Consider the following 25,801-nt stretch of genomic DNA (forward strand, 5'->3'; position numbering starts at 1 on the left):
CGAGATGAACAGCATAGACAAAGATTACATTATCATTATCTTCTGTACCATAACCTGACATATCATATCATCCACACAGGGACAGACGGACACGAAGTGAAAACTTCAACTTGCGCGAGCTTAGTGAACCTCATTTCGCACGATGGCACCCACCACTCGATCCAAACAATCGACTCCCGCACCAGAGGAACAACCCTCAACCACAGCGTTCTCACCTACGCCCGCTTCGTTGGGAGACATCAAACATCGTCCTCGAGAAGGAAGTAGGAGTAGAACAAGAGAAGAGGTCTGGGATCCGAAATAGTGAGTGCGCCGTGTTATATTGTATTGAGTTGTGGTGAGAGTGGAGCTGATGGATGGTTTTTGGGATATGATAGTGCTGTTGATCTTGCGTAAGTGTTTGGTCCGACAAAGCAGAGCTCGATACGAGAAAGTACTGATCAATGGGATTATGGATATTCGCATCCTTCAGAACCACAACGTACGTTCACTCCTTCATCCATTCACAGTGCTACGAAGCCCTCGCACTGACCCTCTTCATCGCAATTACACAGAGTGGACGAGAATGTCTTCCTCTTCGTTCCCAACCTCATAGGTTACACAAGAGTCTTGACCGCCGCCGCATCCCTCTACTACATGCCATCTTATCCCAAGTACTGCTTCGTTCTCTACTCGATCAGTTGTCTGTTGGATGCGGTGGATGGTCAAGCGGCCAGAGCGCTGGGTCAGACTAGTAAATTCGGAGCGGTGTTGGATATGGTTACTGATCGGTGAGTGCTCGAGGAACATAAACTTTGGCGTCCGACGTTCGCTAGGACTAGCTTTCTGCGCACGGGGATGGTCCACGAGAGTTGATTCGCTGACTCCGCCGAACTTAATAGATGTACCACCGCCTGTCTGTTGTGTTTCCTTGCGAGCACTTACGACAAGTTTGCGATCGTCTTCATGTTCCTCATCACTCTCGATTTCTCCTCCCACTACATCCACATGTACTCGTGAGTTTTCCTTGCAGTCTTTCCTGACTCGGTGGTCAACTGATGTTGGTGCGTTTGGTCACAGCTCTCTCGTCACTGGATCGTCAAGTCACAAGACCGTCACCTCTGATGTCTCCAGAATCCTGTGGTACTACTACAACGATTCGGTGAGTCCTTCATCCGTTTCTAGTATCTGCTTTGCGAATTTTGAATGCAGACTGACCCTTGTCTGTTACATGTCCTCAGCGAACCCTCTTCATCTTCTGCTTCGCCAACGAGCTATTCTTCGTCACTCTCTATTTGAACCATTTCTGGGACACACCCATTACGACAACATCGTATCTTCCTTCCTTGTTGATCGATCTCGCGATCCAATATCCGAAATCGGTAGGACTCTTCGTCCACTTACTCAGGAACCTCACCTGGCCTCAGGTAGTGGGCGCCATTTGTTTGCCTATTTGCGCCGCGAAGCAGGTCATCAACGTCGTTCAGTTCTGGAAGGCGAGCAAGATCGTGAGTGGACAACAGTCAATCATGTTACCCGATCACACTTGGGAAGTTGTAAGAAGGACAGATGCTTATACTCTTTCGTTTGTGATAGCTTGTCGGCGTTGATCTCGCTGAAAGACAGGCAGCAAGAGAAGCAGCTCTTCTCAAAGCGCGAGGCGTCCAATAGTGCGATCGGGGAACGGTCAGCACGTGTGGTTCATAGCATGTGCATGAGAGGTTGCATACGAGCACCCGAGCGAGAGAGAAGAGACGAACGGACGAACGAAGGATCATATCAGATATACATATATATACAGAGCAGAAGGAATCAGGCTGAGCTTAATGTGTGGGGAATGGAGGAATTGTGTTTACAGAACGCGAGTGAGGGAAAAGAATCGATGTGATATCATGATGATTAGGAAAGAGATGTATAGACGTCCTGTTGCCCTTCTTGATCCTAACACGGATCGGTCGCAATTGGATTGCTGCATGTGATAGCGTGTCTGACACCTTTCACTAGCACTTGGGACGCAGATACAGGTAAACGACCAAGCAAGTTGTCGTGGGCTTACGTAATTATATCGCCACTCACCTCACTTCTTTACTCGTTGTGTCTCGCTCCGTTAACTCACTCACTCACTTCTTTATCCACCTCTGTATATTTCCTATCTTCGCTAAGTTAATCAATTGCAACAACGACAACGACAATATGCCACCACGTAAATCGCGAGAAGAGAAATCAGCAGCTCCATCACCATCACCCTCTGCACCAGCTGGAAGAGGTACACGCTCAACTAGATCAAGGAGTAGTGGGAACGGCAAAGCGTCTTCTGAATCTGAAGATGTTGCTACTGCGGGGATTGTAGAGAGTGTAGAAGAGGAAAGTAGTACGGATGCCGAGGAGGCGGAGGCGGAGGAGACTAATGAAGATGGAGAGGGAGAAGCGGAGACGGAGATTGGAGGTAAAGATGGGTCGTCGTCGAAATTGACTTTGGCGGAGAGGATGGCAAAGCTCAAAGATCTAAGAGCGAGGATGGTGAGTGAGATTTGTTCTTTGCTACCGTCTTTTCAGCGAGGGTAGTCTTCAATAGCGCAAGGCTGCTCAAGGTGGCTTGGTACTGTCTTGTTGAATGGTAGTTGACATATACCGAGGACGATTTGCTGATCTTGGTTGCTTTTCTCGCCTTTCTCGAACCCGCTTTCGACCTATCCTTTTACTCTGCGTGACCCGATGCCCGCACCTCCCTCGCTCATATTCTACATCTCGCACCCGTGGCGCTCGATGTGACAGAACCAAACGACCGCTCAAAACCGACGCGACCTCATCTCCGACCATCAAAAATCCAAAGTGACTGCCAAAGAGATCCAACGACTCGAAAAGCAGAAGAAACTAGCTCAGACATTACGATTGAAAGCTGAAGCGGAGGAGAATGGAGAGGATTTGGAGAGGAAGAAGAATTGGGAGTGGAGTATTGAAGATAATGAGAGATGGGAGAAAAAGTTGGAAGAGCAAAAAGTGAAGGAGGATACGCATTTCCATAGTGAGTGGGCGGTCCGTCCTTCTCCTCGCTGGCTTGAAGAATAGCTAGAGCGTAGTGGGACATGTCTGCTTAAGCAATAGCTGGAGCCTAGCGTGGCACTTCATTGTCAACTGCTCTTCACTTCTCCACTCTCATCACTCTCACCGTGTTAGCATCCTAGGCTACGCTCCCTCACTTTGCTGTGCTAACCATTATATCTCCCCACAGACGCCGAAGACGCCGCACACAAACTCTACAACCGCAATATCCGTTCTACCAAAGCCGACCTGATCGCTTACGAGCGTCAAAAGGAAGCTGCACTCGGTCTCGCCCCCGGTACTCTCGTCCCTGTTGCTGGTGGTTCCTCATCAGGAGCCGTCGCATCGTCAAGTAAAGCTGGAACTCTCTCTTCTGCCGAAGACTTTTACAGGGGTGCGGACACGTTGGCTTATGGGGATAGTAAGCCGAGCGAAGATGCGATTGATAGAGTTGTTGGCAAGATCAACAAAGAGTAAGCATAACCTTCAGTTGTGATCGTAGGAAGGACAAGGCTGACCACCTGTGGGGATCCTTAGTATTGGAAAGACGAAGAGAAGAAAGAACGACGACGATGATGGTGAAGTCAACTATATCAACGACAGGAACAAGGTCTTCAACAAGAAGGTGAGTGGAAGCGGAACGCAAGGACTTCATGTACGGAGCTCACGTTGTGGTTTTGCAGATCGCAAGGTATTTCGACAAATATACCAAAGAGTATGTCCTCTGCTACTTACTTACGGTTTAAAAACTTTAGCTGACAAAGACTGCTCAGGATCCGAGCAAACTTCGAGAGAGGTACAGCCCTCTAGTCATACTGGCTATCATGCGACAATGTCGGTATATGGTGTCTTGTCTTTGTGGATCGATATTTATACCCGGCCCATCTCGCCTATATGATATGTATCAACTTGCAATTAGAGCTTCAGATGCAGCTTTTTGTGTCAGCTTCGACGACGTCTTACAAAACGAGGATATAGGGACAGAAAATATCGCAAATCAAGCTCGACGAACCCGAAAATAGTCTATCTTATCACATCAATATAGAATCTGAACGATACGTTGTTTGTCTCCCTTCTGCGACGGGATGGCTCCCTGAATAAGTTAGTCTTTTCCCAGCCCTCCGATGCCTCCTCTGGAGACGGTCCTTCATTCCCATCATCACCACCCTATGCTCTTTTCATATTCCTACGTCACGCTCAATATCTTCCGTCGGGGTTCATATAATATCCTTGCTGAGCTGCGACCTGTTCACACCTCTATCAGCCTCGCATTCGATCTCTCAATATGTGTGAAACCTACATTGGGATCGATACCCCTCGCTTGGGCTTGAGCTTGAGCCTGAGCTTGAGCTTGGGCCATTTGCATTTGTGCCGCGTGAGCTTGTTGAACCTGCATCTGTGCAGCTGTAGCAGGGTCTGAAGAAGATAGAACGCAAGAACGAGTCAGCGATGTTCCGAGTCTCATCCTCACGCCTTATAAGGTGCGAGATACGTACCGTAGTAACCCTGTCTCGCTGCTTGTTCCGCCATCATCATATTATACTGCTGTTGTTGTTGCTGTTGTTGCTGTTGCTGCTGTTGCTGCTGTTGTTGCTGTTGAGCCATCAACTGTGCTTGTGCCTGTTGTTGTTGTGCAGCTTGAACCTGCGCATTCTGAGCTTGTTGTTGTTGAGCTTGAACAGCCGCCGAAGCTTGACTCGCTCTCGCCGCCACTCGAGGGGGCAAAGCCAAACTTGCCGCTGAAGATTGTACCGACGCAGGCAAAGTAGGAGGTGCGATGGGTCCAGCAGTGAAATAAGGATGAGCCATAGCTTGGTGCGCATCGTATCGTCGTGACGGTTCGAATTGGAGGAGATGTTCGAGCAAGTTGATAGCGTCTCGGGGGGCACGAGGGACGATGGCGTGGAAAGGTTGTTTGGGATGTTTCGCAAGGGGTGCTTTGATCTGGATCTCGGGCTATGATATGTTGATCACTGTCAGCTATTTCTTTCTAGGTTTGTTCAACAACGGTGTAGCTTGATAGCGTTTCTCGTGGTCGTACTCACAGAGTTCATCTTGATCTGAGCGATGGTAGCATCGCTTGGCGTTCCAACAATCTTCATGATCTGAACCAATTGATCCGCATTATCTCGTCCTCTGAACAGAGGATAACCCGTGATCATCTCGGCGAAGCTGTACAACAGACCATCAGTCAGTTGCCCAGGGGAGTTCGGTAGGCTCAGATTGTGACACGTAGTCCACTCACATGCAGCCAACACTCCATATGTCGATACTGGTGCTGTACGTTCTTGATCCGAGCAAGACGTCAGGAGCACGATACCAAAGCGTGACGACCTGTACGAATTAACCGAAGTTGATCAGCTTGAGCAAGAGTACCGCACGTTGCGTGCTGATTGGGCAGCTGTACTGAAGCTCGAGTCCGATAGACTCACCTCGTTACTGAAGGTATTGACTGGAACACCGAACGCTCTTGCCAAACCGAAATCACCAATCTTGAGCTCTCCTCTTCTGTTGATCAACAAATTCTGAGGTTTGAGATCACGATGTAACACCCTGTTATCGTGGCAGAATGCGATTCCCTATGCATGATCAACACGGTTGATATCAGCGAGACGTCTCGGGGACACGCAGCTGTGTGTTTGGTGCGAGCGGCCTAGGGAGAGGGAGTCCTTGGGCCGAGAGTTGAGAGGAAATCACAACGCACGTTCAATAATTGATGTGTAAAATTCTTGACGGTGTTGAGATCCAATGCACCTCTATCACCATGAGTGTCCATGTATTTCTTCAAATCTTGTTCGCAGAACTGTACGATCGGATCGAGTCAGCACCTCGTTCACCACGATACCACAGCTGATGTTGTGTGTAGGGTGATGGTTTGGGACATACCTCGAAGATGAGGACGAGCTTTGATTCAGTATGAATGACATCGTGTAATCGAACGATGTTGACGTGTTTGAGCTCTACCACCACACAGATACATATCAGCCCTGATCCAGCTTCCCAGCTCTGCCGGAGCAGGATTCAGAATTACTGGAGGAAATCAAGCTGAACTAAACCCACCCTTCATCAAACTGATCTCTCGGATCGCGGTACTTGGTGTCCCTTCCTCTGCATCAAGATGGATCTCCTTGAGCGCGACTACCTCTGATGTCGTCCTTGATCGACCCTAAGTGTGAGAACGAACGAAAAGGATCAGTCAGCCAATCGTACATCTGGTTGCGAGGCTGAGGGTAAAGGAGCTGGACTTACCTTGTACACAGTCGCATAAGTTCCTTCTCCAAGTTTTTCAAGCTGGACGTAGTTCCTATTGCCCAGAAACGTGTCAGCTGGTATTACATGAAAGCTGGACATTGCGCAGCTTATACGTACATGGTAGCGAGATGGAGACGGAGTAGTTATAGGTCAAAGGGGAACTGTGTCGTGCAGTTAAGAAGAGTGAGAAGGAAGAGGAGCCTTTTGATGGCTGATCGCTAGAACGTGTTGCGCGTGGGAAGTCGGTATCGAATTTGAGCACAGAGTCGAGAGCGTATGCAGGAAACAAGGAGTAAAGGTGAGAGTGCTGTAGATGTAATGTGGATATCGAAATGATATAGAGCAACCTCGAGTGTACTTGTAGCAAGGTGGATGAGTGTGATGGTGGTGGTGGTCGTAGTGGTGTTGGCAGTTAACCGGAATCTCACCTACATTTGGACCCTGAATCTACCATTCAACTTGTCAACTTTGTTCCAAACAGACGCGAAGCGTGGCTTAACGGCAGTTCGGTTCGATGGTACTTTTTTAAATCTGTTGATAACATACATGCATAAGAGCCAAAGCAGATCGCATAGTGGAGATCCGCCCGCATGTATACATCTAGTCGAACTCGTATCAGGGAACTCAGACCTCGAATGTTGATAAAAGGTCTAAACGCAGCGCCAGGATGTTATGAAGCAGTCAATACGTGACATGATTTTCATGATGGCCATAGTAGTAGTACAATGTTACTTTACACTTTTGTATATACGATCCTCACTACTCTTTCTCCGCCTATATCTCTCGTCGTGTCTCTTGCATACGTACGCCTAAGTAATCGATACAAACGCGACCTGCGAGATCTTTCCCGTCGCGACCATGTCCCCTTCCTGTATCACCGCCTCCTTCGTGCTGTTATCATCCAACCTAATCTCATTGGTCACCCTTGCGGTTGATTCTCCCTCGAAAGAGAATCAAGGGTCGGATAGACCTGGGACGCTGATAAGAGCGCCGAGATCGATTCATACGCTGCGTTCGCGGAATCGGTCATTGTCATCGAATCGCCCTCAGGCAGATTACTCAATGCCGGATCGATTAGCAGTGTCGAAGTCCCAGGTCCAGACTGGGAACGGTTCCTTACTATTTGAGAGGATGACGGTTTGTGGTTTGACTGTGGGTTTTGACTCGAATCGCTGTGTGTCCCGGTTGCATGAGGGTTGAAGCGTGTGAAGTTGGGATCATTCGGATCTCCTGGTGGTGGTGGTGGATGATCAGGTGTTAAGCATGGATATCGGAATGGCGTGAGGCCGAAAGGATAAGGAAGGGAATAGAACGAGGGCTATACAACGAATCTTGTCAGCGACACCGATCACCGTAGCAGTAAAAATGGGTACGACCGGCATCTTAAGGTATTGACCTGACTTACAGGTCGCGTCGTTTGAGCCGTAGCAACAGCAGCAAGCTCGTCGATCCCACCCGTGCCTCTTTTGTTCCCCGTCGTGTTCTCGTGAGACACATCTGTCGGATCCTCACCGCCGCTGACAATCGCCCAGCTTGGTTCTTGCTGACCAGCGTCTGAGGTGGAGGTCGGATAAAACCGATTGGCGGAAGACCGTCTCTTATGAGGCGATTCTCTTCGTGCTCGTTTCTGGCAAGTTGTCAGTCAACAGGTCAGCGCTCTTCAGTTTCTTACTATCGTGCCAGCTTGTGGACAAAAAGAAGAATGGATGAAAGGAAGTGTTCACTTACATTGCTCCCCGAAGCCCAATACCCGTTCAGGTTTTCTTCTTCCCCTCTCGCCGGTTCTTCACCCACTCCATCGCCTTTCGTGTTGCTATTTGAATTCGTATTCGTACTCGTACTTGGTCCAGCCTGAGCTGCAGCTGACCTTCTCGTTACTCTCGAATTCGCACCGACACCGATCCCCCCCGCAGACGAGGTAGTCGCTGACGATGTCCTCGGTTTCGCCTTTCGTTTCGATCCTATCGTCTTTGAGGGGGATGTCGATGGACTAGGATCACGAAGTGCTGGATCTATGGGGACCTCCACGTCTTGATACGTGGATGACATGATCGCACGGTATTCCAGCGATATATATATTATATTATGATATATGAAAATGCGGGGTAATAATGTTGATGTTTGAAAGTGGGTGGTATCTCTGAAATGGAGGTGGGGCCCTGCTTTCTGCGACTGGCATCTCACATCTCATCGAACCCTTATTTCCTTATTTGCTTACCCCATTCTTCGGGGATATATAACACTGTAACTTGTCCGTGCGGTTGTATATCTCCGATATTTGTGGCAGTTGTTAGGGGTGAATGACGTGCCTGCTTTTACTTTTCGTGACGAAGAGAAGAATGGAACAAAACAAAACAACACGTTCAATTGAGGAAAATGAGACTTGCCGCTGAAGAGCTCATCACATCTTCACTGTGTCCCACCATGGTTAGGATGCAACACATAAGTGAAGATGACTCTCAGCCCTTCTCACTTGTGTACGGTACGGTTCAGCTCTACCATCGTACAAAGCGGCTTATATATGTATCGTTCGTGTATCCAGAATCACCTTGGTCTCACGTGTAACGCCTTTCAGCCTATGACGACTGGACTGAGCGTGTGCGTTCCCTTCTGCACAAGAAAGAGTTCCGGTTCTTAAAGGGGTACTTAGTAGTGAGGTAGATCGGAGTTTGACTCTTCAAGGTGTCCGAGTAACGGACTACAGTTGACAATTAGTCCCACCTATTCGGGATCTACATCTTTAGCACACAGGGTCATCATGACCCAAATGTTCCATCGGATGTGTCAAACATCACATCGGATGTTCTGATTTCCTTGGAGCTTCTTCTTCATTTGTACGGTAATCTTTCCTTTTCCTCTGCTCGCTTCACTTACGTGGTTCTGTAAGTACATATGTACAAAGTGACTTGAGCCGAAGAAAAGGGTCCAGCAAAAGTCTATCTCCGTTCGTCGCAGCAGCAGAAGGAAGGAAGTAAACAAAGTGATACAGTTATAGCGAAATCCTACCTTGTACTAAGTCTCCTTGGATAACGGAGAGCACAAGCAGGAGCGCACTGCACCCAATAGAGAGTAGAGCATGAAGAGTCGTATTCGTCCAATACGTAAGATCGACTCTGATTTCAGGAAATCCTTCCAGTGGACTGTTATACAAAGCCTGGTCAATCGGGTGGACACGGTGGTGACGGTGATTAGTTTTGACTTTTGGCATCGGTAGCAGTTTAGTAAAGAGTTCTCGAGTGTGTACACAAGTGAGACACTTGCACCAACTATCGTTGTAATCATTCATTTCATCTCGTCTCATCTCATTCATCATCACCTGTTCATTCGTTTGTTCGTTCGTTCTCCAATCATTTATATCGATCACTCCACACGCTCTTTTTATATCGACCGACTCGTCTTGCTAAGCGCTCCAGATCTGTACACTTTGTTGTGTTTACAATCTACGTCAACAAGACAATCCACACTCGTTTATACACCACCACCGTCACCTTTGTTTGTTATAATCAATCTCGATCTCGATCTCGACTGTTACCCAAAGCAAAAGAAAGAGACAGACGGACATACACAGAATTCAAACCCACATTCTTTTACCTCAAAGACGTTCTCTACTAGTACACCACCACCACCCCTTACGACTCAGGACAAACATCCTCGAAAGCGATCCGTTTACGCCGAGGTCTTACCCCAACTGAGACTCTGAAACGTGGACCAATTGCAATTTCGTCTACCTCTGGAACCTCAACCTGATTCAATCCCAGTCAAATCAATCAATTCGATCACCTGTTCCTCGGTCGATCCATCTTCCCCGTCGTCTACTCTACACTCGAAATCGGTTGAACCAACTCAACTGAACCGGATTGAGAAGCCACCACAGCTCAACTCATTCATCTCGCATCTCGAACAAACTGCAGACGTTCCTCCTGGATCGAGCTATCGCGTGTATTTGATTCAGATCTCCGCCAGGAACTGTCAGAAGTAGCAGGGAGGGACGAGAACGAGTTAGGAGCTGTTCGCTTGTTTGTCACAACGGTGGAGCCTGGATATATCTATCCACCTATCAGACACAAGAAGGCTGGGTCTTGTTCGATCTCCTTCTGTCTTCATCTCACAAGCCCACCCCCATCTCACCCAACTTCATCGACAGCAACCTGCCTGTCGTCGGTTGTTTTGTGCAGTGAACGCTGCCTAAACAACTTAGGTGAATAGCTTACTTAGATCTGCATTTCTTACCCGTGAGTTACTTCCTCCCTTTACTTGACTATCCTTCGATCCACCTTTCGTCAAGATGCCCGACTTACCTTCACCTTCACGCAGACGCGCCATGTCATCACCAATCGCACCTCCTTCCTTCGGGGAGATCTTCGATACCCTCCAAAACACACCTCACATCCTCTCTTCACCCGTGCAATCAGCCTTCCCAGCATTCGACCCTTCTTCTCCCTTCAACTCTATTCGGAAAACTCCTAATGATAGAGGACTCCGAGCAAGAATGAGGACCACCGAGGGATTCCTCATCTCGCCCATAACTTCATCTCAAACATCCAATAGCATCCATTCGCTCCAATCATCCTCAAATCATCTATCCAATGCTTTCCCCGACAGAACGAGAACCCCAACATTGGGTTTCCGACCCGTCGCCGTCGCAGCTACTCCGGTACAGATCGCCGATCCGGACTCGCAACCGAACTGGGACGGAATGGACTTCTCAGGCATGAACGGTGAAGGTATCGACATGAGCGCGTTCGACGATGGCGTACCATATGGAGGATCACCCTTCAAAGCCCCTCCCTCTCAAACAAACGACAACGTCTCTACCCCACTCATGATCCCGATGCCTGATCCTACACCGACACAGTCACCTACCGCACCGAGGAGCGCGTCGAAGAAGCCTCGGTCAATAGCCGGACTAGGAACACCATCTGGCGTCCATCGATCAGCAAAGAGGATCAGACAAGCTACATACGATGCCAACTCGATGCCTGTATCACCTTCTGCCCAAAGAAGAAGACCGGTGATGGAACCTTCTACCTCGCTCACCACTTCAATCCCCCTGTCCAGAGCTGTGTCGAGCTCGTCGATTTTCCTTGGACCTGGTGCCATCGCGCAAGATCGAAATGTTTCTTCTTCATCAGCCATGACAGTGTCGACCTCTTACGAAGTCATGTCACCGACGCTTCAGGCGTACAACCACGAGATGATGTTTCCTCCCGTGCCCGCTTCAACGAGTCTACCTGAGCTCATGCCCTCGCATCCTCAACAACCTAGTCCAAACCTCTCTGGTGGCCGATCACCCATCTGTACACCACAACAACCCGCCGGTGTGTTCTACACTTCGCCAGAGACGGATCAGGGCGTCTTTGGACACTCGACCGAAGTTCAAGGTGACATGAACCTCATGTCGCAGGTCTCCTCGATGATGCCACAATCGACTTCGATGGCTTCCGTCGCCTCTTTCCCCGGAAGTCAAGGGTATAGACACAACACCCTCACAACGATCGTTGAAACCCCTCTCCTGTCTCAAGAAGGCATGTCATTCAGTGCTCCGAACTCAACTCATCTTCCCACTCAACCGGGTTTACCTCCTCAGCCCCAATTCCAGCACATGGATTACCCCCCTGTTCCAGGACTTTCGCTCAACTACCAACCTGGCCTACCGATCACTAGCCAGGGGGTTGACATCCACGCGTGGTCCGCACAAACGTACTCTGTCAACAACCACCAACAGCAGCAACGACAGCAGATGCAGCCACAAGAGCACATGCAACAGCAGAACGCGATGTTCGGATTCCACCCTCAACACAACCAGCAGATGCCACATGCACCACAACGACATGCTTCGGCTTCGTTCCTCAACTACCAGATGAGGACCAACGAGGTGCCTGTCTTCCCTAATGTGCCCAGATCGGTCTCGGCGCCATACGTCCACACGATGAACAACATGCCTCCTGCTATGAGCCACTCGCTCTCACAGGGTGGTCTATTCGGACCCGCGCCACCTCAGATGGATGGATTAGGCGATTTCCAACAACAGCAGCAGTCTTCGCAAGGATGGAGCAGGTCGACGCCTGTCAGTCCTGAGACTCCGAGAAAGAGACAGACCTTCCCTCCGGTCGGTAAGAGGTTAAAGCCAGGTCCTAAACCCAAGCCCAAGACACCGAAGAAGGCGAAAGGGGAGGAGTCGGACAACCCAACTTCCGGATCAGGTATCGACCCTTCTCTCCTCGCTGGACCTTCGCAACCTCCCATGCCCCTGAAGCAGGAGGACCACGCTCATCTCGCTCAACCCATGTCATCGCGAGAACCTTCACCGAAACCCGCTCTGATATTCGGTCCAGATCTCTCTTCGGTCCAAGTCATGCAACGTACAGCCTCCAACTCGTCACAACACCAACCTCAACTAGTCATCCAACCGCCTCGATCAGCCTATGGTGCGGGTCCATCCGGACCTCCTTCGGCCGGTGCTGTCGGTGCTGGAGCACTCAATGCCGACGGATCCAATGCGAGTGGTCTACCTCGCGCTTTCCTCGAGAAGCTCTACACGACATTCTTGACCTTGGACGGATCGATGACCGGTCAACCGGTCAAGAGATTCAAATGTCTGATTGAAGGATGTGAACGACATTTCCCAAGGAAGAGCGCGATCCATAGTCATATTCAAACTCATCTTGAGGACAAGCCGTATGTCTGTACGGCGGAAGATTGTCACGCGGCTTTTGTCAGACAACATGATTTGAGAAGACATATGAGGATACATAGTGGTACCAAACCATTCCCATGTCCTTGGTGAGTAATTCTCATGCTTCACCACCACCACTAGTGCAGAGTAGCTGACTTTAAGTTTTCGTTTCCTCAGTGGGAAAGGTTTCGCTCGAGGAGACGCGTTGATGAGACATCGACAAAGAGGGATATGTAGTGGTTCACTCGTCCCGAGGCGTGATGAGTCTTAGCCAGACGCCGGTCACACACTCGACACGATGACAACCCACTCCATGACTACTGTACGACACGATAACGACACTCTTTCATTTTTAATCTGCATAACGATCTTTCCTTTCTTCTATACTCTGATTATACTTACTTGTTGTCATATCTTTCTTCGAACAAACACAAACTTGTAATCAGGACAATATTCTTTTCTATATGCCCCCCAGTACCTCTATTGGTCTTTGATTGATATACTTGCATAATTCATATCTACCTCTCTGTTTACCTTGGTTCTAGTCGAGTAGCAGTATCTCATCTTTATTGCCGAATATGCTAAATGCAATATTGCGCTATTCTGCCAGCCACCGTAGTTTGCAACGACTCACAGATAGAATCACAGCAGATATGTCCAGTTCGCCGTCAAGTGATGTCATTCTCAGCAACGAAGGAAGGATAGGAAATGAACCAATCTCGTCAAGATGCAACAACAGTACATAGACACATATTCACTAACTTCTCTATTACACCTTCTTCTTCTTGGCAGGCGCAGAGGTTGTACCCTTTCTCGCACCGAGCTTGCGCTTGCTCTCCTGTACGTCGTCGTACGCTTTCTTCGTCCCAGCGCCGAGTAAAGTGGTGTGACCTAAGACATTGGACGAACAAACAAACAAATAATCAGCAAAGCCCTTGATCTCATCCTAAGATCGCCCGGACTCACCAGTCTCTCTCAGGAGATCATCCACAATGACTTTACTTCCCGAAGTTGGATATCTAGTCGAAACGCCTCTCGCTACCAATTTCTCCTTCAATAACCCCTTCAATTGCTCTTTCATACCCTCCACTCTCTCCGCTTTACCTTTTGCCCTCGAAGCCTTTTTAGGTCTGTAAAAAGGTAAATCTGGATCATCCTCTTCTCCTGATAACATCGTAGGATCAAGATCAATATCCATAGCTTCGGCAGCTTCTAATAACCAGTTTTTGTCGTGTGATTGTTTTGATGCTTGATGTTGGATCTTTTCGATCTCGCGAGCGATTCGGATACGTTCTTTCATAGCCGGTAAGAAACCAGCTTCAATAGGTAGTTCGGGAAGTTCGTGGCCTATAAACGACGAACTTGGTCAATATATTATGTCCAGGTACGAAATATGTCCAGTCTCAATAGTGCGACGTGATTGAATCGGAAATAAGGGGGAAAGATTGGCCAACTCACTCCTGCCTAGACTCTTCATGAGCGCTCGTTGCATTCCCTTCTCCTCCGGCGCACACAACTGCAGTGCAAAACCTTCATTCTTCGCTCTTGCCGTTCTTCCCGATCGATGGATATACGCATCTGCGGTCCTTGGCAAGTTGAAATGAATCACATGGTCCACCTGGGGGATATCAAGACCTCGCGAAGCGACATCTGTCGCGATCAGGATTCCATTCTTGGTCGACTTGAACCTGTCGAGGTTCTTGAGTCGTTGTCTTTGTTGGAGCTGGGAGTGCAGAGGGAAGATGGGGAGCTGGAGCAAGGTGAAGAGTGGGATAAGACGTCGGATACCGTCGACAGAACCGACGAAAACGATGGATCGACCGGGGTATCGAAGGAGGAAGTAGTAGAGGTACAGATCCTGCGAAATCGTGTAGGTTAGCACACCTGTATTCAACGAGACACATTTTGTTACTCACCTTCTCCGCCACCACACACTCGATCATGCTTTCTCGAAGTGATGCTACCACACCTCCCTCAGGACTGAGATCGATGACCTCTGGATTGGAATCTCTAAAGTCGAGCTTGTCAACCAGGTCATCTGCAGACCCCGTTCAGTCAGCTAAAAGCCTGGTCTTCCAAAAATTGATTAGCTTACCTAAAGTCGAAGACTTCTTCCCCTTTCCTTTCTTCCCACTGGAATGATATCTCTTCTTCAGGTTCTGCTGCAGATCCTTCGACAGAGTAGCTGAGAATACAAACGTCTGCATGTCACTTCGAGCAGCAGACTCTTCGAACAAGGTGGACATGGCCGCGAAGACGGGATCGTCATCGTCTGGACCTTGTGCTCGGCTACAACGCGAACGCGAGAAATTAGCTATCAATCTTCGCAGTTGTGTGCGTCGCGGTATAGCTCACCCTCCTGTCCTCTGAGTGAGTTTGACGATACTCTCCAATTCTTCGAAATGACCATTCTCAATCATCCTGTCCGCTTCGTCGATGACCAAGAACCTGATGGTTCGCACACTCGCAGCAAGCTCATCATCCTGATAAATATGGTCAGCTAAGGCGTCGGTAGAGTCGGGCGGCATTTAACTCACCGATTTGATTAGATCCCATAGACGACCTGGTGTGGCTACCAGGATATCACATCCTCTATCCAGGATTCGTTTTTGTTTCTGTGCACTCAATCCTCCTACTACGCTTCCCACACTGATCCTTGGAGGTTCCTTTGCTTTCGTTTTCTCCTTTCCTGCTTCCGCTTCACCATCGTCGTCATCTTCGTTCGAAGTTAAAGCATGTTTCAGCAACGAGTTGAGGTGGTCGACAACTTGTAATGCCAATTCTCGAGTGGGACAGAGGATGAGACCGGAAAGTGGTCTTCGACCTTTGGTAGAGGGTTTGGGAGACGACAGGAGGTATGAGAGAATAGGTAGAGAGTAAGCGAGAGTTTTACCGGAACCCTACGATTGCGAAACGAAGCTATGTTAGTGCACAGCCCAAGTATAGCAAATCCGACTAAGCTCACAGTCTCGGCAACACCGACAACGTCCTTTCCCTTGAGTCCGGCTGGTATAGCTCTTTGTTGGATATCTGTAGGCTTTACGAAACTAGAAGCGAGGAACGCCCTTTTCAGAGAAGCGTGTAAGGGGATCGACGCCCATTCGGGAAGGAGTGCATCTGACCGGGGGAGATCAGTGAGCTACAAGTCAATGTCGTTGTGTGGCACGTTCTAGCTCACCATCGAAAGGAAGTTCTGGCTCCACGTGCTCCTCGTCATCAACGTCGTTGAGATCTTCCTCGTCAAAGCCGGTGAAGTCTGGGAACTCTTCGGTTTCTGCTTCGTCGACCTCTACGTCTTCAGCCGCTGCCGGCGTTCCGTCGACAACAGAAGCAGTCTCGAAAACTTCGGCTTCCTCTTCTTCTTGCTCGGCAGCCTTTCCTTTGCCCTTGCCTTTGCCCTTCTTGCCTTCAGCAGCCTACGAGGAACGAGATGTGAGCTTGGTTTCCTAGTGATTTGAGGGTGGATAGGCAGCTCACAATAAACCTCGCAGTTTTTCTACCACCTTCATCTTCGTCCCATTCTATTCCTACAAAATCCAGCTCTTCCAACATCATCATACCACCTCCTCCATCTATACCTGAGAAAGAAGATGTCTTGACGGGCTTCCATTGTAAGGAGTTGGCAGAGAGTCGCACATGTGGTTTGGACGACGACGACGAGGCGCTAGTAGAGGTGGAAGGACGGGGATGGGATGATTTGCGCTTTGATGCTTGTTTCCGTTTGATTTGAGCCATGTTGAGAGTGTCTGTGTGGGTCAGTCACAGTCGAGCAATGTCTTGGATAAGGAGGCAAGAGAGGAGATGTGGACATAGGAACTGCTAGAAATCAACGATTGTTGCTTTCAACTTTTGAACGATTCAGGAGTCACGTGACATAAACATACCTGGGACCAGTAGTTATCCCTAAAGACAAGCAATTTCCATTCCATGCATGCATACGCTGTCGTTAGACAATGACGCTGCTACACTTCAGAGCATGTATGACATGAGGCAATGCATACTGCACACAAGGAATCATATAGGTAATGAATGCAACTCGCACTTGGTGGAAGAGCAGCTCTAGATTAGATTAATGGCCCCACTGTGATCCCACGGAAAGTCAATGACGCGAGGACATGACTTGGATTCATATATTGGACTTTATGACCATGGATTAACATCAACTCCTAGAACATGCACATATAATTCGTAACCCCTTTCTCTTCATTGTCCGGACATAGATCTCTTCACTATCATGCCAGTCACTCGTCGTCAAGCTGCTTCGAGACCAACAACACCCTCGCAAGTAACAATGTCCAATTCCACCGATACGACTCCTCTCCTGAATGGAAACGGAAACGGCGCCAACAACCACTATACAAACGGAGACGCTACAACCAACGCTGATCCAAATGTCAAAGCTGGATCTCAGGACAGACTGATGTCGTATGAGGAATCGTTGAGAGTGATGCCTTGGCAGACGGATAACGAGTACATAACATCGGGATATAGGAGAGCTATACCGAGTTTTCGAGGGTGTCTATGGAGTGCTATCAGCTGTGAGTTAATGGTCAAGCATTACTCCTGGCTAGGTCACTCGCTGATAGAAATGGTAGATATACATAATGAGACAGGTATGATTCGATAACCACACTCTTCATCCCTCTACCGATTCTATACCTCTTCGTCAGACTCTCCCATTACACTTCCCTGTATGACTCCAATCTGACTTGGCTGATCGGATTCTTTGCACAGTTAACATCCACACACACTCCATTGGCGCCGTCATATTCCTCACTCTCCTCCCGCTTCATCTCCTCCCAACCCATTTCCCCACATTCCACTCCTCACCCGACCATCTCCCAACTCCTCCTACGCTACATGACAAAGTAGCTCTCTCCCTGTATTTGGTCTGCGCCGTATCATGTTTGAGTTTGAGCGCATGGTTTCACACGGTATCGTGTCATTCGAAAGATGTTTGCGATCTCGCTCATAGAGGTGATTATGTGAGTTGCCCCTGCAGACCACTTACTAAATACGGAAAGCCCTTGGCTGATGATGTGATATCCAGATTGGAATTGTGATTTTGATCGTTGGAAGTATCACACCTGGAATGTATTACGCTTTCCACGACGATCCCTTCTTACAGATCTTCTACATGAGTGAGAGAACGCTGGTTTATTTCTGTGGAAGATTCCTGACTGACATTGCAATCTTTGGTCCAGGTGCCATCATAATCGCTGGAATCGTTTCGGCATATGTGAGGAAGCCTCGCCCCCCCTCGGAGTAGCCAGCTGACCGGACCTGTTCGCGCTTCTTATACAGATCGTCCTGTCCCCGCACCATCGATCCCATCGTTGGCATCGGACTCTCACATTCATCGCCCTTGGTCTCTCAGCGATTGTTCCTACGACACATATTCTTATCACTCAGGGATTACAACATGCCCGCCAGAGGATGTCCCTTGATTTGGTTCTGCTCGGTGGAGCGAGCTATATCGTCGGAGCGTTACTCTAGTAAGTTGAGCGTTTCCATTCGCATCTTGGTAATCGTACCATCATCATGACAACGGGGTGGTCTGGTCGTACTGACTGACATATTTTTGTTCGTCATGTAGCGCCGCAAGAATACCTGAGAAACTCTCACCAGGGACATTCGACTATTTCGGCTCGTCGCATCAGATATTCCACTGTTTCGTCCTCCTCGGTGCCACACTTCAGTATCTCGCGTTGAGAGGTATGGTCTGGGGACGAGCGATGGCTGTAGGGGAGGGTCTAGCCAAGGAGGGGTATTAGCGTGAGCATGGAGCGTTGCGTTCCGATACAATACATTGTAGAGGCAAGCAGGGCCGTCAGAGGTCAGATATGGTTGTAGAGCCCATATGAACGTCGAACACACAGTCTTTCGTGTATACTGCGCGATACGATCGCTATATATCCCATGTAAGATTACATGTAAGGGTAGTCGGGTAGATGTCTGTGGGTGGTGGTGATAAGATATGATATCCAGGATATCAAAACTCGCCTACCTTCGCTGCCACACGTGGATTGACCTCCAAAATGATTCGCCACCTAAAAACATCAAAAACGCAAATCCGCCGTGAACGAGCGAGCGAGCCAGCGAGCCAAACATAGCCAACTCTTTCCTTTCATCTCCTTTTTCTTGCTTTCACACTTCTTGTCTCGCTCACAGGTCTCACCACATTCAACTGCTCGCTCAAGGCTTCACTTACACGGACATCGTCATTATCAAAAGTTCAATCTGACAGAATGACCCGTACGTATTCGCAGCTGTCCCTTCTAGCAACCCGCCCTTCACGTTCAATCTTGCTGTCTCGTGCTGACTTTGTTTTTGTATATGTGTTATAGGAGGAAATCAGCGAGAGAATGACAGACAAAAAGCTCTGAAGGAACAGTGAGTACGATGTGGTCATAACGTTCTCCAGCATTTCGAACAGCCCCATCCGACAACAATCAACGTCCCTTTCCGCGTTGCTCTGAGGGCTGGAGCTGATGAAATTGCTAGAGCTGCGAAGGGGAAAAAATTGGCAGGTAACCCCCAACAAAGAAGAGAAGCGTGAGTCTCGCCCCATACTGCTATGTGTATTGATTTGATGTCGAAGCTGACCTTGATTGTTGGTATAGCGATGCAAAGGCCGTTGCTGAGAAGTGAGTTTTGGGAGTAGTCGAGAGGTTCATCAGAAGGAGATAGCGTACTGATCTGTGACGTCCCACTTTCGCGCATATAAAGACAAGCTGTACGTATATCTCACTAGTTGACCCTTCCTTGTATTGTATAATCGTTTGTACAAGAAGCTGATGTTTGAACTGTAATCTTCTCTCATTCCACTCCGCCCGATTCAACCCATATGACATACTCACACTCCCTTCTTCTTGCTCTTCCTCCATCGCTCCGCACGAATCACTCCGCCACCCACCCACAGCTCAAAGCGAAAGCTCGAGCAGAAGCAGAGGCTAAAGGCCAATTATCAGCCTTCGACGCGAAAGCCGAAAGACGAAAACAAAATGCGAACCCGAAGTAGAGTAGGACGCGGGGCGACATGTCAATCAATAGCGCGTTGTTTTTGCGCTTCGAGGTGAGGGCCGAACAGAAAGCGGTGGGATATTGTTTGTTCTGAGTTCTGAGAAGGATGTATCGAAGGATGAAGGAGTTGGTAGCTTAGGAGGGAGCTGGAGGGGGGACATTGCATGGGTTTTAGAGGGTCAATCGGTCGTTTTGTTTTTTTCCCCCAAAGGTCTGTTGTAAGACCTGTGGTTTGGTCATATTTCAGTTCAGTCTCATTACATCATATAGAGATGTCATCGGGTACTATCCCCTTTCAATCCGTCTGCACGGCTCGCTTGCTCGCTTTGTAAACTGAACCATATTTCGGTTGCGACGCTTTCTTCCGCGTCTTGTCACGATACAATGACCCTCCGCAAGTTCAAAGCGACAAGCACAGGTGCACAGATCCCGACATTTGTACGCACAAACCCCAGTCGCGCCAATGCAATGCATCACAACGTTCTCAGACCTGAACCAAAGTATGACAATGCGATAATGGTATGCAATGACGAGAGTGCGTGTGAGAGAATGGATGAAAAAAAGAAAGTGTAAAATGTAAAATGTACTGTATGTATACTCTGTATGTTATCAAACCTATCCTATCCTTACGCCTTCCCACCAAGAGCTGCGATCTCTGCCCTGACTTGACTCTCGGATTCAATCTTCTTTACTTGTGTCTTCTCCAACACTTCGCCGCCTGCCAGTCGGTCTTTGAGATCCTCGATGGCCTTGAGCTGTGAGCGAGGAAGAACGGAGTCAGTACTTTCTCGACATTCAACCATTGCATCGGGTCTGACCCACCTTTTTGGTCAAATTCCTGATCTTCTTGGTAGTCGAATCATCATCTGCGACTTCGAGTGTCTCCATCTCGGCCACAGGAGCGGCAGCAGCAGGGGCAGGAGCGACCTCCTCCTCCTTCTCCTTTCCACCCCTCTTTCTCGTTCTCTTCTTCTTCTCCTCGGTCTTCTCCTCGCGAGGAGCTGCACCGGGAGGCGGAGCACCAGGGATATATCGACCAGCGGGTTTCCCACCCTTGAACATTGGGGTTGGGGTAGATGTGCCAGAACCGGAAGAGGGGACATCGTCGTCTCGTCGAGAGTAGACATCAGAGGCTATGGTTCCTCTCGCTCCAGGTGGTCGGTATGCTCCAGCAGGTTTGTCGCCTAGATAAACATACACTGTCAGCTGAACATTCGCGATGAGGCTAGCAAGAAGTTGTATAACCTACCGCCATTTGTCACCTCTCCTTTGGGTCGATATAGCGCCACGCTGTCGTTCGGTTCAGGTGCTTTGGGGACGACAGCAGGGAAAGGCTCGATATCCTTGATCAACTTCGGTGCGAAAGATGCCTGGTAAAGCTCATCCTGAGGGTGGATGTGCAGCAGTTGACCGCCACACCACCAGATCTTGACGCCGTTGTCGACTCGGAGTCGAGGGGAGAGTGTAGCTGTTAAGATAAATCGACCGCAAGGAGACCATTCGCAATGAGAAGAGTTGGCAGCTCTGCAATGGGTATACAATTAGCATGCCATCGCCAATGGGGGAGCCAAGCAGACAGAAACTACTCACTTGAACTCGGCCACCTTGTTACGCGTGCTGACGTCCCAGACGTCCACGCCACCGGCCAAGTTTCCGAAACCAGCACTCAGCAGTAATTTACCCTGAGGTTGGTATTGAACAAAGTTTCGATGTTGGTTGCCGAAAGAGTGGACCGGCTTGGCCTTTGCGTCGAACAGTTGAGTTTTTGATGGCATGACTACGATTGGTATCGTGAGTACGTCTCTTGCGTCACAAGACGAAGTGAATCACTTACAACCGTAACAGACAACGAACTCCCGGGAAACGGGACTCCAAGCAAAGTCGTTGATGGGTCCGGCTTTGTCAAGGTCCACAAGCCCGTCGAATGATCCGTCTAGGCTGACAAGGTAGAGGTTGGTTTCACCGTAGTATGATTTACCAGTGTTGTCGACGTCGGTGTGAGTAAGGAACAGAGCCTGAAGCATAAAGAACGGTTATCAGCTAGTACTTCCAGTCCGATTGGTCATCGACGGGTAGCTCACCTGAGTACCGGCGTTGTTCCACTTGACGGTCAACTTGTCAGCCTTGTAAAACGCCTTTCTCGCATTGGTGACTGGCATATCCCTCGTTTCCGTCTTGATCTCCGCATCACCATTTGTCCCATTCGCAGCGGCGTTCTTTCCGATCAAACTAGACAAAGGGTAAAGAGACACAGATGCGGGCGATCCTTTTCTCTCGCCAAAACAGACAGCTACGGCGGGTTCGGAGTGAGGCGCGACGGGTCTTGACGATGTCGCTTCGGGTGAGAGAGCGCTGGGACTAGAGATGAAGATACCCTTGATGCCTTCTAATTTCAGTCGAGTGATAGGTCTAGGAGCAAGAGGAGGTGAGAAGATGGCGATATCCGAAGCTCCAGGTCGTATCAGGTGGCTCTCGGTCGATGTGACAATCGGTTCCCTATATGTGCCACAATGTGAGTTCAGCTTCGTGCAATAACGCGGTTCGATGAGGACGCTGAACGTACCATCCATCCAAAGTCTTTTGGTACCAGCTGCCGACCTCTTCACCAGTCTTGACATCCCAAGCTTTGACGTTCTTGTGCATCTCACCACTCTCCAACTTGACAGGTCGTTCAAAGGTGAACAAGTATGTTGACAAGGGGGAGAAAGAGGCGGCAACGACATTCGCTTGAGGGATAGTCACCGGTGCGGGGGACGACGATGAAGAGGATGCCGAGATCAGGTTGACGCTACGGTCGTAGGTCTTTAGCATCTCATATAGCTGGGTGAAGTGGAAGAATAGACCTACGTAGAAGCAACGGCGTACACCAGCCAGTTACCATCTGGTGAATAGGCGTAACATCTCACAGCTGCGGTGTCGCTATGAGGAGCAGCGTCAGCTACGAGCTAAGCTTACAAGCCACGTTCGAGAGCACAGAGTCTCTCTCGCGGCTATGAATATGACTCACACAGGTATTCTTGACGAAATGTCCCATGAGGGAGCATCTGCTACACCTGACGTTTTTTGTGCTCGAACTGGGTTGGTGAAAGGGTGGAGGTGAGCTCGAGCTTATGTAGTCCGGGGATATGACTGTGTGAGAGCAGACTTACATGTATATTGGGTAGCGGCCATCTTGTAGCTATACTCTTCCAGTTCAGGGGTGACAGAATCGCGAAGTCAAGAATGCGGTCAACGCGAAGGGATAAGATGATGTACAGTTATAACTGTAGCTGCTTCCAAAAAGACGAGAGAGGTAGCGAAGACAGCGTTCAGCAGTGTGGCGTTTTACCTTACGTGGCATTGTGATTGATAAATATTAAAAAAGAACATAATGAACGAGTCGGCGCTCACCGCTGTTGCACCGAATGAATGGCGGAGTAAAGTTGTAATGACCCGAATGGAAGGATGGGATGGACGTAGTGCACCGTAAAATCTCAATCCTGATTGATCCCATCTGCATTGTTACCTACTATTATCATCCAATGGTCAACATATAGCCTCGTCAGCTTCACCCACCCACCTACCCCAACCTCAACCCCAAACCCAACTCATAGGTTCTGTGTCGAGCAGAGAAGCTGGAGACATAACAGTGCTGCGAAACGGAAAACGAGTATCTTTTACTTCGACTATCGATAAAAAGGACGAGCCCTAGTTCAGCAAGATGCATCAGACTGGAAACTCTATCAAGTTGCTTACGGGTGAGTCTGCTCTCCCAAGCACTCTTCTGGCTCGTTGTAGCTCGCGACCAGGATACGAGCTGACAATGGACCGACTGGTATAGGTAACGCCCACCCAAAGCTTGCAGAGGCAGTTGCTTCTCGGTACGTAGAGCTCCCTCGACTTTCAACGAAAATCCCCATCTGCATAGATCCCTTACGCACGAACCATCCCCTTTGAAACAGATGTTGCATCACGCACGTTCTTAAAGCTGACACCTCACTGCTCTTTCCCCCAACATACCACATCTGTCCTCCATGTACGCTGTCACTTGCTCGAATACGTCGCTCAATACAGCCTTGGTATCGCCCTTACCCCATGTCACGTCTCCAAGTTCCTCTCACTCGAGACTTCGGTCCAGATCCACTCTTCGGTCCGAGATGAGGACGTCTTTATCCTTCAAAGTCCTTCGCCTCCTGATGTGAACGACCATCTGATGGAGCTCTTGATTATGATTTCGGGTGAGTCGGAAGGTCCCCGAAGGCAAGGGCTGTGTAAACTCTGAACCAAGAGCTGGGCTATGGGATCTGAATAGACTGAGGAGGACTATGCTGACAGGTGCGCGCTTGGCATAGCTTGCAAAACTGCCTCGGCCAAGAGGATCACCGCCGTCATCCCTTGTTATCCTTACGCAAGACAAGACAAGAAGGACAAGTCGCGTGCGCCTATCACAGCAAAGTGAGTCTACCTCTCAATAAGACGCTCCCACATCAGACTCTGCTCCAGGCTGTATTAAGGTCTTCGTGATGCTGACTGAAAATTGTTCCTCAGACTCGTCGCAAACCTCTTGGCTGTCGCCGGTGCCGATCACGTCATCACAATGGATCTCCACGCTTCTCAGATCCAGGGATTCTTCGATATCCCCGTCGACAACTTGTTCTCGGAACCTAGTATGATGCAGTATATCAAGCAGGAGGTGGACGGCTGGAGGGATGCGATCATCGTCAGTCCTGATGCGGGTGGTGCCAAGCGGTGAGTTCGAACACTACCCAAGCTTTGGCAATTGCCATGAAAACAAGTATTCAGCTGATATTTGGTCTACTTGCTCAGAGCTACGGCACTTGCCGACCAACTCAACCTCGACTTTGCTCTGATCAACCGAAAACGTCGACGTGATATGGCTGCTTCCATGACTCTCCCTACGGTCCCCCCAACTCCCACTGGATCAGAGTACGGCTCCGACCACGGTCACGATGACGAATCTGCCATCGTAGAGAAGATGGAATTGCTCGTTGGAGATGTCAGAGGGAAAGTCTGTATCTTGATTGATGATATGGTGGATACTGGACATACAGTCAGATTAGCTGCGGGTGTCTTGAGAGATAATGGAGCGAGCGAGGTGTACGCTTTGATCAGTCACGGTGAGTCAAGGGTCCTGTTGTCCTTTGTCCAGGTTTTGGCTCTATACGATCAGCTGCTCATGGTATATCGTTGTTCACCACTTAGGCCTCTTGTCGGACACGACGATGGACAACCTTCGAGATCTGCCCGTCAAGAAGCTCATCGTGACCAACTCGATCGATCAGACTGAGCGAGTCCAAGCTTGCGGTGGTCTATTAGAGACGATCGATATCGCCCCTGTCATCGCGGAGAGTATCCGACGGACGCACAATGGGTGAGTGGTTGTGTGATCTATCCTCAGCATTTGCCGTGCACAGACCGAATTTGCATTGCTGATCATGGGCTTCTTTCACAGTGAATCGATCTCGGCGCTCTTCCGACCTCACGAAGGGTGGTAGATGCGACAATGACGAGAGGTATAGAGTGGGGGGAGCAGGGAAAGGCGACCTGACCCATAAGCAGGTAGGCGCGAGTGCAAGGACGGGCTCTTGTCAACCAAGAGGGCCGAGGTGGATGCGTTGTACGATACGATAGAAGTCTTACGGTGTCTGAAATACGGTTGTGGATGATGTGCAGAAATGCGACTGTTACGATCTTGACTATGCGCTCGCGGACTTTACATGGGTGCATATCGTTACGAAAGTGAGGGTATGCACATTGAATATGTGGAAGTGAAGAGACTTTCTCTTGAGCACGATTTCGTGCCGTGGGCATGGAGGTGATGTGTGTGAT

The 25,801-nt window shown here is 49.2% G+C and overlaps 9 protein-coding genes across 9 annotated transcripts; 6 read left to right on the forward strand and 3 right to left on the reverse strand.

Annotated features, from left to right (window-relative positions):
- Positions 1-142: 142 nt before the first annotated feature.
- Positions 143-1,650, forward strand: CI109_100783 (uncharacterized protein; the record flags this gene model as incomplete). The annotated part of the gene is made up of 7 exons (XM_065966845.1): positions 143-303; positions 378-392; positions 555-770; positions 882-995; positions 1,060-1,141; positions 1,221-1,487; positions 1,576-1,650. 7 exons carry the CDS (start codon positions 143-145, stop codon positions 1,648-1,650), a joined length of 930 nt encoding a protein of 309 aa, XP_065822917.1.
- A 522-nt stretch (positions 1,651-2,172) lies between these two features.
- Positions 2,173-3,831, forward strand: CI109_100784 (uncharacterized protein; the record flags this gene model as incomplete). Its single annotated transcript, XM_032006181.1, has 6 exons — positions 2,173-2,499; positions 2,755-3,004; positions 3,212-3,494; positions 3,559-3,646; positions 3,705-3,736; positions 3,795-3,831. 6 exons carry the CDS (start codon positions 2,173-2,175, stop codon positions 3,829-3,831), a joined length of 1,017 nt encoding a protein of 338 aa, XP_031859575.1.
- A 387-nt stretch (positions 3,832-4,218) lies between these two features.
- On the reverse strand, positions 4,219-8,322 carry CI109_100785 (uncharacterized protein; the record flags this gene model as incomplete). Its single annotated transcript, XM_032006180.1, has 13 exons — positions 4,219-4,266; positions 4,322-4,437; positions 4,518-4,977; positions 5,067-5,193; positions 5,267-5,355; positions 5,454-5,600; positions 5,726-5,824; positions 5,908-5,981; positions 6,082-6,187; positions 6,271-6,325; positions 7,197-7,591; positions 7,679-7,900; positions 8,002-8,322. The coding sequence occupies 13 exons, from the start codon at positions 8,320-8,322 to the stop codon at positions 4,219-4,221; spliced, it is 2,259 nt and encodes a 752-aa protein (XP_031859574.1).
- A 2,272-nt stretch (positions 8,323-10,594) lies between these two features.
- Positions 10,595-13,220, forward strand: CI109_100786 (uncharacterized protein; the record flags this gene model as incomplete). The annotated part of the gene is made up of 2 exons (XM_032006179.2): positions 10,595-13,056; positions 13,127-13,220. The coding sequence occupies 2 exons, from the start codon at positions 10,595-10,597 to the stop codon at positions 13,218-13,220; spliced, it is 2,556 nt and encodes an 851-aa protein (XP_031859573.2).
- Positions 13,221-13,718: 498 nt separating this feature from the next.
- On the reverse strand, positions 13,719-16,684 carry CI109_100787 (uncharacterized protein; the record flags this gene model as incomplete). Its single annotated transcript, XM_032006178.1, has 10 exons — positions 13,719-13,840; positions 13,916-14,296; positions 14,408-14,807; positions 14,866-14,987; positions 15,045-15,238; positions 15,305-15,432; positions 15,487-15,849; positions 15,915-16,066; positions 16,128-16,365; positions 16,427-16,684. 10 exons carry the CDS (start codon positions 16,682-16,684, stop codon positions 13,719-13,721), a joined length of 2,358 nt encoding a protein of 785 aa, XP_031859572.1.
- Positions 16,685-17,183: 499 nt separating this feature from the next.
- On the forward strand, positions 17,184-18,723 carry CI109_100788 (uncharacterized protein; the record flags this gene model as incomplete). The annotated part of the gene is made up of 6 exons (XM_032006177.1): positions 17,184-17,487; positions 17,684-17,934; positions 18,000-18,090; positions 18,154-18,188; positions 18,254-18,444; positions 18,546-18,723. The coding sequence occupies 6 exons, from the start codon at positions 17,184-17,186 to the stop codon at positions 18,721-18,723; spliced, it is 1,050 nt and encodes a 349-aa protein (XP_031859571.1).
- A 474-nt stretch (positions 18,724-19,197) lies between these two features.
- CI109_100789 (uncharacterized protein) lies at positions 19,198-19,970 on the forward strand (the record flags this gene model as incomplete). The annotated part of the gene is made up of 6 exons (XM_032006176.1): positions 19,198-19,204; positions 19,297-19,342; positions 19,454-19,504; positions 19,573-19,596; positions 19,679-19,685; positions 19,872-19,970. The coding sequence occupies 6 exons, from the start codon at positions 19,198-19,200 to the stop codon at positions 19,968-19,970; spliced, it is 234 nt and encodes a 77-aa protein (XP_031859570.1).
- A 628-nt stretch (positions 19,971-20,598) lies between these two features.
- CI109_100790 (uncharacterized protein) lies at positions 20,599-23,143 on the reverse strand (the record flags this gene model as incomplete). Its single annotated transcript, XM_032006175.1, has 10 exons — positions 20,599-20,727; positions 20,795-21,156; positions 21,222-21,496; positions 21,563-21,749; positions 21,807-21,987; positions 22,054-22,468; positions 22,536-22,760; positions 22,820-22,891; positions 22,980-23,046; positions 23,122-23,143. The coding sequence occupies 10 exons, from the start codon at positions 23,141-23,143 to the stop codon at positions 20,599-20,601; spliced, it is 1,935 nt and encodes a 644-aa protein (XP_031859569.1).
- Positions 23,144-23,672: 529 nt separating this feature from the next.
- On the forward strand, positions 23,673-25,467 carry CI109_100791 (uncharacterized protein; the record flags this gene model as incomplete). The annotated part of the gene is made up of 8 exons (XM_032006174.1): positions 23,673-23,709; positions 23,793-23,832; positions 24,026-24,189; positions 24,304-24,406; positions 24,500-24,700; positions 24,779-25,089; positions 25,175-25,343; positions 25,425-25,467. 8 exons carry the CDS (start codon positions 23,673-23,675, stop codon positions 25,465-25,467), a joined length of 1,068 nt encoding a protein of 355 aa, XP_031859568.1.
- Between the last annotated feature and the right edge of the window lie 334 nt (positions 25,468-25,801).

The sequence above is a fragment of the Kwoniella shandongensis genome, chromosome 2, assembly GCF_008629635.2.
Source record: "Kwoniella shandongensis chromosome 2, complete sequence".
Classification (NCBI taxonomy): domain Eukaryota; kingdom Fungi; phylum Basidiomycota; class Tremellomycetes; order Tremellales; family Cryptococcaceae; genus Kwoniella; species Kwoniella shandongensis.